The sequence below is a fragment of the Alexandromys fortis genome, unplaced genomic scaffold (genome assembly GCF_014885135.2).
Source record: "Alexandromys fortis isolate MF-2015 unplaced genomic scaffold, M_Fortis_MF-2015_v1.1 scaffold_213, whole genome shotgun sequence".
Lineage (NCBI taxonomy): Eukaryota > Metazoa > Chordata > Mammalia > Rodentia > Cricetidae > Alexandromys > Alexandromys fortis.
Window position 1 is genome coordinate 2,388,908 of NW_026068093.1, and position 16,262 is coordinate 2,405,169.

At 43.0% G+C, this 16,262-nt stretch overlaps 1 protein-coding gene across 2 annotated transcripts in view; it reads left to right on the top strand.

The window, feature by feature from the left end:
• The window catches only part of Dgkd (diacylglycerol kinase delta), a 98,646-nt gene that overhangs the window by 18,328 nt on the left and 64,056 nt on the right, over window positions 1-16,262 (top strand). For both annotated transcript variants that reach the window (XM_050123065.1, XM_050123066.1), the window contains exons 2-3: window positions 11,766-11,876; window positions 13,301-13,381. In XM_050123065.1, the coding sequence (XP_049979022.1) occupies window positions 11,766-11,876; window positions 13,301-13,381 (192 nt within the window). The remainder of the gene's footprint in view (window positions 1-11,765; window positions 11,877-13,300; window positions 13,382-16,262) is intronic.

The window sequence follows — 16,262 nt, forward strand, 5'->3', positions numbered from 1 at the left end:
TTTTTTTTTTCCAATGTGGGAGCAGAGATTTGCAGCATGGCTGAAATACAGTCATGGGAAATTGTCTATTTGTCTTTCTCTAGGTGGTAGCCTAGGAATGTGATCTGTGACAGTTGAGCTTTCTTGGCTCACACTGCATACCCCAGGGCTTGGAGGGTTTCTAAAAGAGCTTCTGTCACCTGTCTACATTTATCCTCAGTGTTAGAAGCTAGAGAAGGCTGCTGCTTTGTAATAATTGTTGTCTGAATTCCAACAGATCTACACACTCAGGGTTTCATCAAACAATATTGGTGAGTTTTTGAACCCTTTCTCCTGGTTTATTTCCCCTTTTTTCAAACTTTTGTCCCTTTCCCTAAGGGCAGTGATCACCACATGGCAATTTCTTTCCCTATCTGTTTTCAGTTGAATCTTGGCTGTTGTAAGCTTTCTGAGGAGGTTCCAAAAGTTGAAAACTATTCATCCCTTCAAATCTCTCTTATTTTTTGTCATGATTTACCTATTTTTATTTTATGTGCATTGGTGTTTTGTCTGCATTTGTATCTGGGTGAAGGTGTCAAATCACTTAGAGCTGGAGTACAAACAGTCATGAGTTGCCCTGTGGGTGTGGGGAATTGAACTGTGTCCTCTAGAAGATCATCCAGTGCTCTTAACTGCTGAGCTGGAGAAATCCTGCCCACAAAACTCTTATTTCTGAAGCTTTTTTTTTCTGTGACAAAGGTCATATTAGTTGCTCACTGTTTTTTGGTGGCATATGGGTCTATGGGAGTCAATACCTGATTAGTCTTACAGAGAAAATCCTAGCAGATAATTCATCAGGTCCTTGAGTAACCTGTTTTACCTTGCATACATTGGTAGGTTTTCTGTTTGCTGCTTTTAATCTTCCCAATATATGGCAAAAAAAAAAAAAAAAAAAAGAAAAAAAGCATCCAACACCTCTTACTTTAAAGCAGGCTGATAAGGGACTGTGGCTTCTCTGAGGGACTGTGATTTCTCTGAAGAAATAGAGGATTTTGAATCTTCCAATTATACAAGTCACTGGTAGATAAGGAAACATCATAAACCATGAACAGGGAAGCAGTTTAACTTCCACTCCTCCTCCCCTGCTTACTTTGAGGAACTGCTTTTCCCTCTTCCCTAGTGAAACCAGCTACTTAGAGCAAGGAGAGAGAGAGAGAGAGAGAGAGAGAGAGAGAGAGAGAGAGAGAGAGAGAGAGAGAGAGAGAGAGAGAGAGAGAACTTTGCTCAGGAAACTATTTCCTCTTCCCTGCATGCACTCCTCTTTGAAGGCACCCCCCTTCTTACCCATGAGAGAGGCTGGACCCTTCCTCCACACAGGGAACAGAACCAGGATCCCAGAATCTTGAGCAGAGTCAAGAGACTAAACAAGCCAAAGACTAGTGCTCCAGAGCAGGAGGACAGGGAAGGTCAATTTCCTTTGGCAGAGGGAGGTTTTGGGTTTTTCTGGGTGACTTAGTCAAGCCAAAAAGACCCAGAAGGAGGTCACAGGTCTTAAGCTGGGGTGGTGGGAGTGTGTAGTGGTGTGTATGTGGGGTGTCTCACATCAGAGAAAGCCATTTGTTATTACAGGGAAACTGATGGCTTGCTCAGAACACCAGTGTAGCCATAGCAACAGCAGCAGCTAGCTCCCAGCAGGAAGGGAGTGAGCAGGGTGCCATAGCAGCTCTACTCTTGGTCGCACTTTCCCTTCCATTTTAGATCTGTTTCTGCAACCGGTAGAACTGACAGAAACACAGAGAGACACAGTTATGCAGAGAGATACATAGTAAAGATAACCAAGGGTGATCACCAAATATTCATATACCTGAACAGACCAGGGGAGTCTGGTGATGTTTCACATGGATCCTGGACATAGGATCTAAGATCATTTCTGGCTTCCCCTCTTGTGTCCTAACCAGATGGTGCCTCCTTCAGACCAACTTACCTCTGGAGGTGACTTTTGATTTACTGTATTTCCCCCCTCTTTGAGGGTATCAAATTGATGCCTCTGGAGCACTTGATGATGGTCAATTAGGATTTTTCTGGGGCCTTGGGATGTTTCAGGTTGTTCCCTATGAGTCTTCTCCAGCCAGCATGTTCTTCCCCCTATTCCTGGGGTCACTGTTGCCCTTAAGTCTTGGGGGTCTAGTTTCTGGAGATCTTGCTGGGGCCTCCAAAATATTAAGGGGAGCTCAGTGGAGATGACCACTCAAGACACAGTTTATAGGCAATTTGAAGTCTTTATACCAGCTAGCTGGGATTAAACTCAGGTATTCAGGACGCAAGTTTTTAGTGTTAAGTGTAAGCATTGCAGCTCAGATGGAAAGGTATCCTGGTGGTCTTTAGCAGAGGAATACCACAAAGTCACTGTAAGTGTATCTATCCACTTATGGCCCTGCTCCAGGGAAAGGATCTCCAATGCAAGCATAGTGACTCTGCTCTGGCAGGGGAGGATTTCCCCAGTGAAGTTGTTACAGCTTTAATCCACTCTGCTCCAGAGAAGTGTTACAGCTCTGCTCAGATTCAGTGAAGTGTTATATAGAAAGTGTTACAGCTTTGCTTAGGTCCCCCTGGAGTGTAACAACTCTGCTCCACTAGGGGAAGGCTTCCCCAGCAGAAGTGTTACAGTTCTGTTATGCTCCATTCTGCACCAGTGCCAGCAAAAGTTATTACAGCTGGGTCCCACTTCAGTGAAAATGTCACACCTCACAACAAACCTTACTCTAGACTTATTGGGAAGGAAGAATCTAGGAGGGTGGCTGCTTCTAGGGTGAGAAGCAGCAGCAAACTGAACAGGATACAGAGCTTATATAGGGTTTCTTGAGAGGTACAGGTTTTCAGGGTGGCTTGGGACTGGTGGCTTTTTGTGGTCTGATTCTAGGGCAAACTCAGGGTTTGGTGAGATTTTGTACTTAGGGATTGGTGGGATTTCAAGCCCTGGTCCTGGGGTCAAGTCAGGGTCAGGGTATTTTTCTTTGGCCCAGGTCTCAAGTCTAGTCAGGAGCAGGTTTTTTTTTTTTTTTTTTTTGCCCTTTTTATCTCAAGTAAGTTTTAAGGATCCCCCCCCCCCCCCCCAAGACAGGGTTTCTCTGTGTAGCTCTGGCTGTTCTGGAATTCACTCTGTGGACCAGGCTGGCCTTGAACTCAGAGATCCACCTGCCTCTGCCTCCCAAGTGTTGGGATTAAAGAGCCTGCCTCCACCATCCAACTGAGTAAGGGGTTTTTAAAGGCAAGAGCCACACCTTGGTATCTTGCTCAGCAGGGAAGATTTTGTACAAGTAAGCAGTGTAACAGAAGCTAAGTGGTTAACTGGAGTGGAAGGTTTGTACAAACAGCAGTTTAACAGAAGCTAAGATTAGTTAGCTGGGACATCTTGGCCTTGGGTTTCTAGAATAGAGCTGAGTAATTTCCCACAAGATTTTCCATCAAGGAGATCAGATTCTAGTTAAGTCTAAGATGACCTCCACAAGAATACAAAACAGAGGAACCTCTGCATTGTCATGCCGTGCCATACAAGGAACCAAGCCTACAAAAAAGCATGACTTATAGAAGCATAGGGTTTAAATTCCCTAGTAGTGTAAAGCTGTGCTCATTGTATGGAACAGCTATGCTTTGTTCCCCTTTGTTTAAACTTGTAAATTCTGTGTTGGAAATTAAATTTATATAAGCAGTTAGTTGAAGGTCTTGATATAAATAAATAGCATCTATTTTAGCTGGACAGTCAAACCATGTGATGTATGAATACTGTCAGTTTCTCCCAGATATGTTCCTAATTGTGACAGTGTCCATCAGTATCTGAATGAACTCAAGTAAGATATGGAGAAATAAAACAGGAAGGAGACCGAGTCAAGTATTATTGTTTAGGAAACAAGTTTTTAAGTAATTGTTGTATTGCATTATCTCCTGTTCCTGTGCATGCGTACACTTCAAAAAAAGGCTGAAGGAATGTTATCTGAGAATGCGAGAAGTGGCTGGACCCTGGGTGTGATAATTAAATGAGAAACAACCTCTCCATATAGAAAGGTGACTGAGAGTTGAGCTGTTTAGCTTGGTGTTTTGTTTCTAACTGAGGCCTGCAAAGAAATGAGATCAGGGCCTCCAGCTTCCACTAAACATGTCTGTGGCACTCCGTGGGATCCTGAAAAGCAGTTTATTTTCTTTTTTCTTTATTTATATATTTATTGTATATTATTATGCAATATAATATATATGTATATATGCATATATATATATATATATATTTGAGACAAGTTTTTCTGTGTAACAGCCCTAGCTGTCCTGGAACTAGCTCTTGTAGACTAGGCTGGCCTAGAACTCACAGAGATCTGCTTGCCTCTGCCTCCTGAGTGTTGGGATTAAAGGCATATGTTACCACAGTCCAACAATAAAATATTTTTAAAATTTATTTATTTTTTAAAACAATCTTTTCTCATTTTACATATCAATCTCAGTTCCCACTCTCTCCTCTCTTCCCATTCCCCCATCTTCCCCTCACTCCATCCCCCATTCACTTCTCAGAGAGGATAAGGCTTCCCATGGGGAGTCAACAAAGTCTAGCACATCAGTTTGGGGCAAGACCAAGGCCCTCCCCACTATATCTAGGCTGAGCAAGGTATTCCTCCATAGAGAATGGGCTCCAAAAAGCCAGAGCAATACCGCTCTTGGGCATATATCCAAAGGATGCACACTCATACCACAACGACATTTGCTCAGCTGTGTTTATAACAGAATTATTCATAATAACCAAAACCTGGCAATAACCTAGATGCTCCTCAACTGACGAATGGATAAAGAAAATCTGGTACATTTACACAATGAAGTACTACTCAGCGGTAAAAAGCAGTGACATCTTGAAATTTGCAGGCAAATGGATGGGACTAGAAGAAACCATCCTGAGTGAGGTAACCCAAATCCAGAAAGACAAACATGGCATGTACTCATGCATAAGTGGATATTAAACATAAAGTAAAGGATAACCAGCTTATAGTCCATAACCCCAGAGAAGCTCAGTAGCAAGGAGAATGAACCCTAAGAGAGACATACATGGATCCTCCTGGGAAGGGGAAATAGACAAGTTCTCCTGAGAAAACTGGGAGCATGGGGGTGGAGAGAAGGGAGGGCAGAAGGGGAGAAGGAGAGAGGGGAGAAGAACAGGAAGGAATGGGAGGGATGGTCGAGATGGGGGAAGGACAGAGAGGGAGAGCAAAGAAAGATATCTTGATTAGGGAGCCATTATAGGGCTAGTGAGTAACCTAGCACTAGGGACATTCCCAGGAATCCACAAGGATGACTTGAGCTAAGACCCTAAATAACAGTAGAGAGGGTGCCTGAACTGGCCTTGCCCTGCAATCAGGTTGATGACTACCTTAATTGTCATCATAGAACCTTCATCCAGTAACTGATTGAGGCAGATGCAGAGATCCACAGTGAAGCACTGGGCCGAGCTTCCAAAATCCAGTCAGAGAGGGAGTAGTGATAATATGAGCAAAGGGGTCAAGACCATGATGGGATACCCACAGAAACAGCTGACCTGAGCTAGTGGGAACTCAGTGACTTCGGTTTGACAGTAGGGGAACCTGCATGGGATCAAACTAGGCCCTCTGAATGTGGGTGACAGCTGTATGGCTGGGGCAGTCTGTGGGGCCACTGGTAGTGGGACCAGGACTTATCCCTAGTACTTCAACTGCCTTTTTGGAAAAGCTGCTTAAGAGGTCTCTGTGCTGTGCTTTTAGAGTAATGATGAACAATCAGTAACCTAGTGTGCATTCTTCAGGCTTCTTGACCTCTGACTTTCCAAGGCTCCCTATTTCTCTTGCATTTGAACATACTTTATGAAAAATTCCAAACAGATACAGAAATTGAAAGAACTGAGTTCACTACACCACAGCCTGTTTTGGCATATCTTTAATCTACACCTTTTCTGAGTGTTTCAAAGCTGGTTAATGTGGTACTTAATGCTTTATGAAGTATCCCTTTGTCCCAGTGTAGCTTTCTTAAAGGTCAGAAGACCCATCCCTTTTGTTATGGTGTTCCCAGCAGTACTTGGCATGTTGAGTGTTCAATAAATATTTGCTGAAACTCAGCAGCTTCATTCCACAGCTTCATAGGGGACAGAGTTTATACTCTGTGGACTCCAAATGGGTCCTTTCCACTGTGGCTGACCCATGGTACCACATGTCTTAGGATGTCCCTCCAACTTCTGGTGGTCCAGGTTTGTCACTTGATGTGTGGTGTAGCTGTGTATATAGATTCTCCTCCAGGAACAGTAGTAGGAAGATAGATAGGCGTTTGTTTGTTTGTTTGTTTGTTTGTTTGTTTTCTAAACTTGTAAAAGGAAAAATAACGAAAGCAACTCTACTCAGAGTATACTCTCATCTCACCTCCACACCTTTGTAATGGAAGCATGAATGGATAGGACAGATTCAGGTTCGAGTGGCACAGCCAGCCATTCCTTCTCTCTAGATTTGATGTTTCCCTTGGACTTCAGTTTCTTCCTTAGCAGCTTCCCAAGCTGGCAAGGCTGACGTGAGGGCTTTCTGGCTTCTTGTGGGTACTTCACAGGTACTGTGTTGTTTGTCCTTTCTTCTGCTGAATGAAAATGTTTGTTGTGGCTGCCTTGAGAGGGCCTCTGTGTAGACTAAATAGATGGTCTGTGAACACATGTGGACTTGGTCAGTTGAGCAAAAAATCAAAGCCAGTTCTCTCCAGTATTGCTGCTAGAGGGACCGCCTGAGAATCTAGAGATTCTATACCTAGAGACCTGGCATTGTCCCAGTTTCTACACTGTCTTCCCCTCTCCAAGTGACCACTTAATCACCTGTATTATTTTATATTTTTGTTTATTTTTTTTCTTGAGAATTTAAAAGTTTGTCTCTGTTTGCCCCCCCCCCCCTTCATGTTTTCCTGCTGCAGAGGGAGCTGCTCACCTTTCTTTGTCTTTACTGTTCTGAGGATCTTGTTGCAGCTTGTTAAAGAGCAGCCAAATTAGCCTAAATGTGGATCCCCCCCACATCCTAAGGAGACCCGGTATCAAAAAACAAGGTGGGATGCCTGAAGCACAACATTCAGGGTTGGTCCCCTGGCTTTCATGTATATAACCACCCAACATATCCCTGTGCAAACATGCACATTCACAACGTCCCAATTTAGATCAAGTGGGTACAGTAACCTTCCTCTGCTCCAACACCATAAGCAAATTCATGTGCTTCAGAGCTATATGCACTTGGCCTTACTTGTTCTCATCACAGGGGGATACTAAGGAGATACACAACTTGTTGCAGGGGGCTGCTGTGTGGGGAAATCCATGCCCAAGTGAATGGTGGCATGGCTGCAGCTGGCCAGAGCCACGAGAGACTCTAGTAGCCCGTGTTGGGTGCCAGCTGTTGGAGTAGGTCGCTTGTTGGTTCCCAACCGCCCAGCTAGCTTAGACCCGAAATAATCACACAGAAACTGTATTAATTAAATCACTGCTTGGCCCATTAGCTCTAGCTTCTTATTGGCTAACTCTTATATTAATTTAACCCATTTCTATTAATCTGTATATTGCCACGTGGCTGTGGCTTACTGGGTAAAGTTGCCAGCGTCTGTCTCCGGTGGCTCCATGGCTTCTCTCTCTGACCCTGCCTCCTTTTTCTCAGCATTCACTTTAGTATTCCTCGCTTAGCTCTGTTCTTTTGCCCTGTCACAGGCAAGACAGTTTTTTTTTTATTCATTAACCAATAAAAGCAACACATAGACAGAAGGACTTCCCACACCAACAACTAGGGACACACAATGTTCTACACTGAGTGTCTCATGGCAAGAGAGTATAGACTAAAGCACATCTGGGTACCCACCATCCTGGAGATTTTCCAGCTCCACAGAGCAGGACCCACATCTGGCACTGTCAGTGTGACTGCACAGACTTTTTTCCCCCCTGAAGACCTCTAAAATACTAATTTTGGGAAAGTGTCCATAGATTTATTTTCTTACCAAAGAGAACCACTTTTAATTTCCAGTGCCGTGGTTTCTCTCCAACAGCACCAATATTAAAAGTGACCATATCTCAAACCCCCTATACCATATAAGTTTGTACTAAGAATAGGGGAGATGCCCCATTCTTGTCTTCACTAATGTGAGGAAGGACTAAATCAGCAAAGAACCAAAAAAGGTAATCTCTAAATTCCCACGATCTGTTCAACAGCCTGTCCTTCATCTGGAGTTCACAGCAAATACCCGCCAGCACAGCCAAGCACATTCTCTCCTGGCACTGCCAAGATCTCAGTGGCCCAGTGATGCTGCAAGGGCTGTCACCACAGTGCTCACTACCACTTCCTCAGTCCTGGCTAAAGATATAGAGTTGGTAAGAAAGATGGCTCGGTTGTCTCTGGCACAAGTAGCTTCAACATTCCCCCATTTTTGACAGAGATACAATGTCTAGTGCTGCAGCAGCCACACCGAGGCCCTGAAATAAATAAGCAACTAGGTGCATTTCTGTCAAATAAAGGTCACTGTCCACTCTAACTAGTACTGAATGCTGGTGTCCCCAAGGTCCAAGCCACAACACATGAAATAGACTTCATCTCAAGCCATTTTCTTCACTGACCTATGTCATGTCACTTGATCCATTTTGATTACAAATGTGATTGCAAAAAAATTAGTTTTATTTTCATGGGCTCTGTGGATTGAACTTGGGTCCTTATATTGTGCTGCAAACGATTTGCTGACTGGACATTCTCTCCAGATACCTTCATCTCTTCATTTCTTCCCTTGTCTGATTCATATTTAATTTTTTACTTTTAGTTATGTATATATTTGTGTGTATGTGTGTAGATATGTGCATGTGAGTTAGGTGGCTGTGGAGGCTAGAGGCATCAGATCTCCCAGGTAGTTGTGAGCTGCCTGATGTGGGTACTGGGAACTGAACTCTGGTCCTCTGCAAAAACAGCACTGCTCTTAAATTCTGAGCCATCTCTCTAGCTCTGTCTTGTATTTTTAAATCGGGCTTTCGAATCTCCTCCCTGATGTGGGCCCATGTGACCTATGTACAATGGTCAAGCAGTGGTCTGAGCTATCCATTTTCCTACTCCTATTGGGCTCTGTCTGTACATTAAGGAGCAGCTGTGGGTATCTCAGGACCATGTACTTGACCTCCTCAGATGTCTGCTGTCTGCAGAGGGACACTGTTCACGTTACTGTCCCCTGTGTCTTTATACCCCATTTTATATCTCTTTGCTCTGTGGCCTGAGCTACTATCTGAGCTATTGTCTGCTCTGTGTCTGTGTTTGAAGAAAGGAGGCAGGAAAGAGAATATATCCTCACATGTGCCAGAACCCTTTCTCTGGCTGTCCCTGACTCTCACTGGCTCTGTGGTGGGGAGGGTCTGCCAGACCAGCAGCATTTCCTTCAGTGCCTTCTGCAGCCTTCCATTGCAAAACTCAGCACACAATTTCAGGGTGCAGTTATCTTAACCACATTTAAAAGTTAACCGTTTTAGACTGAGTGTTTAAAAATATCCTGTAGCATATCTGTAGTACTCAGGAGCATGAATCAGGAGACAAAATGTAGTTTCTGAGAAAGCTTCAAAGAAACACCGGTTTTTATCTTTCTCTGTCCTTTTCCGCTGCAACCCACGAGGGTCTCCATCTGAGCATGCTTGTCCTATAAATAGAACAGCAGGTCTCTTTGGGCAACCCAAGCTTGCAGACTGTGGTCTACTTTCTGAAAGATGTTTGTGTGTCTGTGCGTGTTTGTCTGTGTATATGGGTTGTGGCAGGGATTGTGCTTTAATTTTGCTTTTCCTCTTTTGTATGAGATACTAGCAGCACATTTGAAAAAAAAACCCTCTAATCTGTCCTTTAAAGATAATTTGAAACTTTTTTTGGGTTCAGCATATTGGTTTTGCTGCCTTATTTTTATTTTAAAATTTACACTTAGGAAAGAAATGGAATCAATTTCTTCCCCTTCAAAGGTAAGGAGATTGAATGGGGTGAGGAGGTATTGCTACAAGTGAGCCCTTTCAGGTCCACAGAAAAGGTTCTCTGTTTGTGAACCTTTCTAGACATCCAAGGGCTGGTGGTGGTGTGTGCAAATGTATCTGACAATCGTGTCATCCATGTGAACTAGGATCTGTAAAGGGTGCTCAGAATCAAAGTTGATTACAGCTCTTCCATGCTGCAGATCTTAGGCCCCTTTGATAGTTCTCTGTCATAGTACAGGGCCTGCATATGAGTGACTAGCTGTATGTGTTTCTTTTTGGATTGTTCCATCATGTTGTGTTTCCCTTGGTACTCTTTAACTGCCTGGGAGATAGGGTGAGTGACACCTTCAGAAGAAAGAGGTGAAGCTAGTAGACACTACAACATGAGGAACTGACTGTGCTCATCAACAGTTTTCCCCCTGGTTTGGTCATGGGATAGCTGATACAGTACCAGGTAGGTACCAGAGCAGAGTCCATTCTGGTGAGCCTGTGGGCACATGGGCACATGCATCCCCCAAGCCCAGAATGTGCCTCAGGAAGATGACTTGTGTCAGGAGGAGAAGAGGAAATCCCAGTCACCATGTAATGGCCTGTCTGAGTGATGGGCCCTGAACTTGACTTTGTGTGTTTAAGGGGTGAGGAAACTGGGGTTTGGTTTTATTGTCCCTCTACCTCCCCTATGATAAACAGAGTTCGAGGCCTAGTTACACAAATGTGCTGTCTTTGTATTTTGGCACATTTAAATGACCTGAGGTTTCTGTGTCTTGTTCACTTTGGTTTTATGTTACAAAGTTTTAAATATTCTCAAATATCTAAGTGCTTCATACATACACTATTTAAAAAAAATTGCTTAATGGGAAAACCTGCATGGGGTTGCTCAGCTGTTTGCTGTAGTGTAAAGAAAATGCTGAATGCAGAGTTGGGTTCTTGTTTTCCTGGATACTATTTGGTTTTATAATCTTTTCTTTGCAGTGCTGGGGATCCAACTCAGGGCCTTGAGCATGCTAGACAAACATTCTATACTGAGCTATACCCAGCCTGTTTATTAATGTTGACTGTATTAGTGACTTAGTGGTTCAGGGCATCTGGCCATTCCTTGAGCATTTGAGTTCCAAGTGGTATGTAGGGCTCAGTGTCCACTAGGAGCCAAGTACATGGGACAAATGAAGGAGGACAGTTCTAACTTGCTGTTAACTGAGCAGGGGAAGTTCTCTGGGGAGAAAGAAATATTTTCTGTAATATAATGGGCTTATCAGTATCATGAGGAGGTGGGGGAGATGAGTGTTAGATGCTTATACTGACCTCAGAGCGATGCAGAGGACTGAGCAGAACACGGGCCTGGAGCCACACTGAAACCCAGAGCAATGGACGTGGACAGTTTTGGCAACAGGATTCTGAGAAATGGCAGGAGGCCAGAGAACACAAAGGCAGGGCCAAGAATAGCTGAAAAATACCAAATGCTGAAGCTGGAGAATTTGCTGGTTCTGTGTCCCAGTTGTCCCCAGCTGCTACTTCCTGGAGTCCTTTGAACCTCAGTTTCCCTTTTGCTAATCTGCTGGGCATAGCTAGGACACATTTCGGGTCTCTAACACAGGTATTCTGTGGTCCCTTAGAGAACTGGTATGCTCTATCTCCGCCTTGCAGCACAGAGCTTAGCCTGCATAGAGGTCAAGGTCTGGGAGAGAATGAAAACTGTTCTGGTAGGCTGCCTAGCACTTTAGAGGCACACTTTGCTTCTCGGTCATGACAGTGTTTCAGGGCGATGGGCACCTCAGAAATGCAAGCTCACAGTGTGCTTCTATGCTTTCAGACCATCCTTAAAGAGGGCATGCTGACCAAACAGAACAACTCATTCCAACGATCCAAAAGGAGGTACTTTAAGCTTCGAGGACGAACACTGTACTATGCTAAAACTGCAAAGGTAAGGCCCTGTGAGAGGATCAAACTTAGGAGCCATCATTTAGGGACTGAGCACTTGTGCATAGGATGAATTCTTGCAAATCAGTTATTTCTAGCTGTTTTATTTGTTTATTGTTTGTTCTTTTGCTTGTTTTGATCATGCTGGAATTGAACCCAGGGCCTTGGATGTGCTAGGCAGATTCTACCACTGAACTACAGTCCTATTTTTATCTGGCTTATAATACTAGGTGTCAGGTTTTATTTGTCACTATGCATGCTTTATTTCTTGTAAAAATTATTTTTGTTCATGTCCCTTAACAATGGAAAAATGGTCACAGAACTAACTTTATTACAGTTAGTTTCCTTTCAGAAAGAAGGGTACCACAGGCTCATGGATCTTTTATTACGGGCTAAGAGTTCCTCAGGTCATTGGGCATCTTAGTGTGTGAGCAGAAATATTCAAGTCTTTATCTCAAAGCTTCCCAGCAGCTGGCCCTGGGTGGTAAGTTCCTGGCTATGTTAAGACTCAAAGCTGGATTCCCCAGGCAGGCAGATGTTGTCAGAGGAGCAGCTGGGATGCTGCTGCTCTGGTCCAGTGAATGTACTGTCAGATTTCAAATCCCAGTGTGCAGGCTGGTAGTCCTAACACCTGTGCTTTTGTCTCAGCATTGGTGGCAGTTCTGATACTTGGGCATTAAGAAAAATATGGAGTCATTTTGCAAAGCATCCCTGGAGAGTTAGTTTGCTGAAATTAGAAATGGAACAAGGCAACATGTTTAGAAAGGGTTCTGACCACAGCCATGGTATTTCAGTCCTATTGGTGGGGGTGGGGAAGATTTTCGTAGTTGCTAATCTTTTCTCTAGGGGTTCCAGGAGGAGGGGGCTGTGGCTTGGACCTTAGTGGAGAGAGGATGGGAACTCAGGGCATCCCTAAATCTGACTGGGCCTCTCTAATATTAAATTCCTGTGCTCTATTCCCTGATTTCCTTATGGCTGGGTTCCTCCTATTAGGGCCTGTCTCTTCTCCCTGTAGTTTTTGTTTTAGTTGGAACTTTTCTCCTAAATGTGCTCGCTGGAGAAATCCAAGCCAGAGAGATCCTCTAACTGTGAACCTTGACTTACTGTCTCAAATTTAAAAAAGGAATTGCTGGTGTTGTTTGCTCCAAAAACAAGTATAGAAAGAAATGTCAGCATTGCTGTTGTAATGTACCCATTGATGAACTCTGTGGATTGAAAGTCACAAAATACTTGTGATCCATACTCTTTGGAAGAGGCAAGTAGGGCAGGTGGTTGCATGAGTTTCACATGGTGGAATGATCAAATGCTGAGTTTTCAAGGAACCTGGGCTTGTAGGGGGATGGGTAGGGAGAGTGGTGGATAGCACCACCAGTGCTTGGAATATGTCTGCCCTGGCTTACCTGAGACCCTCTGTTTGTATCTCTCCAGTCGATCATATTTGATGAGGTAGACCTGACTGATGCCAGCGTGGCAGAATCCAGCACCAAAAATGTCAACAACAGTTTCACGGTAAGATTCTAAGACACACCCTTTTCCAAGATTGCTTTTCTTTCTCATTGGAACGTGGCATGAAGTAGTTCAGACTTTCTCATACCCTTCCTGATTGAAGGGATTTCTGGTAAATGTTGAATTTCATGCTAAAGGCAGTACTGTGGCTGTGACTGGAGAATAACAGAATTCGGTAATGTAAGCAAAAGCAAGGTCTAAATGAAATGTTTTTAAAGTGTTGCTGCTTATATATTAACATTTTTTTTTACAGAGACTATTTATTTGTGTATTTATTTATTTGATTTTTTTGGAACCAGCTGTGTAGACCAAAATGGCCTTCAACTTAGAGATCTGCCTGTCTCTTCCAAAGTGCTGGGATTAAATTAAAGGTGTATAAAGGGGTATACCACCACATCTGGTTTATTTTTCTGATAATTTGAGAAAGCCAGAAAAATTTATGCTAAGACAATTGAAAATCGACCATAATTCACCCAGCTTACAACATAGGTTATTAATTTTTTTTTTCCTCTCCTGAGACAGGGTTTGTTTGTAGCTTTGGAGTCTGTCCTGGAATTCGGTCTGCAGACCAGGCTGGCCTCAAACTCACAGAGAGAGTCACCTGTCTCTGACTCGCCAGTGCTGGGATTAAAGGCGTGCGCCACCACCGCCCAGTAGAATATTAATATTTTGATATAGTTTTTTTGTATTTGAACCCATTCTCTTCCAAATTTGTAACAATTATGTAATACTTTTTTTTTTTTTTTTTTTTGGTCAAAGTTCTAAGACCTCAAAGGCAGCCAGCTACTCACTCTGGTGTCATCTTGGTTCAGGCTTTTTTTTTGGCATCTTGAAATCAGACTGTTTTTTTTTTTTCTTTTGAAAACTTTTAGTGACTCCTCTCACAGTTGATCTAGATATGCACATTATTTATATAGCACTTTCTTTTAAGACTTTATAAAGTCACAGGCTGACTTTAGCAGGATCAAGGATTACTTCTACTGGTGGCATTGGAATTTTTTTTTTTTTAACAGAATTTCTCTGTGTAGCTCAACTGCCCTGGAACTCACTCTGTAGACCAGAGATCCGCCTGCCTCTGCCTCCTGAATGCTGGGATTAAAAGCATGAGCCATCACTGCCCAGTGGCACCTTTAAAAGTATATATTTTTATGACTAAGCTAGCTCATATACACAGTATTTGTCTTCTAATTTCTAAAATTATTCTTTTAGGTGTTGGTTTGGGATTATTTTAGACCTGTGGATGAATTGTTGATGCTGATGTTGGACCCATTGTATTTTGTGTTGGTGTAATTGCTGCAGGCTTTACCTTGTGTTTATTTAACAAGCTGGGCTTTCCTCATCACTCTCTTCATTTTCATTGTCCTTAGAGTATTTATACTTTTCCATTAATTTTGTTATTTACTCACTGATTGGGGAAAGGCATTTAAACTATGTAGGTGAACTATTCTTGGATTTGTGTTTTGTTTGCTTTGTTTTCTTGAGAGATTTTTCTACAGCCCACACTAACCTGGACTTTATAAAAAGCCAAGACCACCTAGGACTCAGGCAGCAGAGGCAAGTGGATTTCAGTGAGTTCGAGGCCAGCCTGGTATACAGAGCTAGTTCCAGGACAGCCAGGACTACACAGAGAAACCTGTTCCATAAAATAAATAAATAAATAAATAAATAAATAAATAAATAAATAAATAGAAAAAAAGAAGCCAAGACTAGTTATGAGTCTCTTGCCTGTCTTCCCAAAGGCTGATATTAGAGGCATACACCATATGTGATTTATTTACTTGTTTGTTTGTTTTTTTACAGACAAGATTTCTCTGTGTATCCTTGATGGAGGAAGGTCATTGGTTAATTATAATAAAGAAACTGCTTGGCCCTCATAGGTTAAAACATAGGTGGGAGGTGTAAACAGAACAGAATGCTGGGAGGAAGAGGAAGTGAGCTCAGAGGCTATGCTCCTCTCTCCCAGGCAGATGCGATGAAGCAAGCCGCCAGGTCAGACATGCTGAATCTTTCCCGGTAAGACTGGTGCTACACAGATTACTAAAAATGGGTTAGGCAAAATATGAGAATTAGCCCGTAAGAGGCTAGAGCTAGTGGGCCAAACAGTGTTTAAATGAATACAGTTTGTATGCTGTTATTTCGGGTTTAAAGCTAGCCAGGCGACCAGGAGCTGGGGCGGCAGGAACACAGCCCGCAGCTCCTACAACATATCCTTGGCTGTTCTAGAATTCCTTCTTGTAGACCAGGCTGTTCTGGAATTCACAGAAATCAGCCTGCCTCTGCCTTCTAAGTACTAGTGTTAAAGATGTGCGCCTGCACCGCTGGCCTCATTTATTTACTTTTTTTTTTTAAGATTTTATTTATTATGTATACAATACAATGTGCTGCCCCCATGTATGACTGCAGGCCAGAAAAGGGCACCATATCTTATTGTAGATGGTTGTGAGCCACCATGTGGTTGCTGGGACTTGAACTCAGGACCTGTGGAAGAATAGTCAGCATCCTTAACCTCTGAGCCATCTCTCCAGCCCCATTTATTTACTTTTTAATTTTATTTTCTGATGTACTAGAAATTGAGCCATGGACTTTGTGCATGATAGTTTACTCACTGAACTATATCCCAATCTCCCACTCCTCCCCCCCCCAACCTTTTTTTTTTTTTTTGAGACAGGGTTTTTCTGTGTAACAGTCCTGGCTGTCCCGGAATTTGCTCTGTAGACCAGGCTGGCCTTGAACCCAGAGATCTACCTGTCTCTGCCTCCCAAATGCTGGGAATAAAGGTGTGAACCACCACCCACCTCAAACCCTTTTTATAGTTTTTTTTAAAGTTATTTTATTTATTTATTTATTTATATATTTATTTATTATATATACAATATTCTGTCTG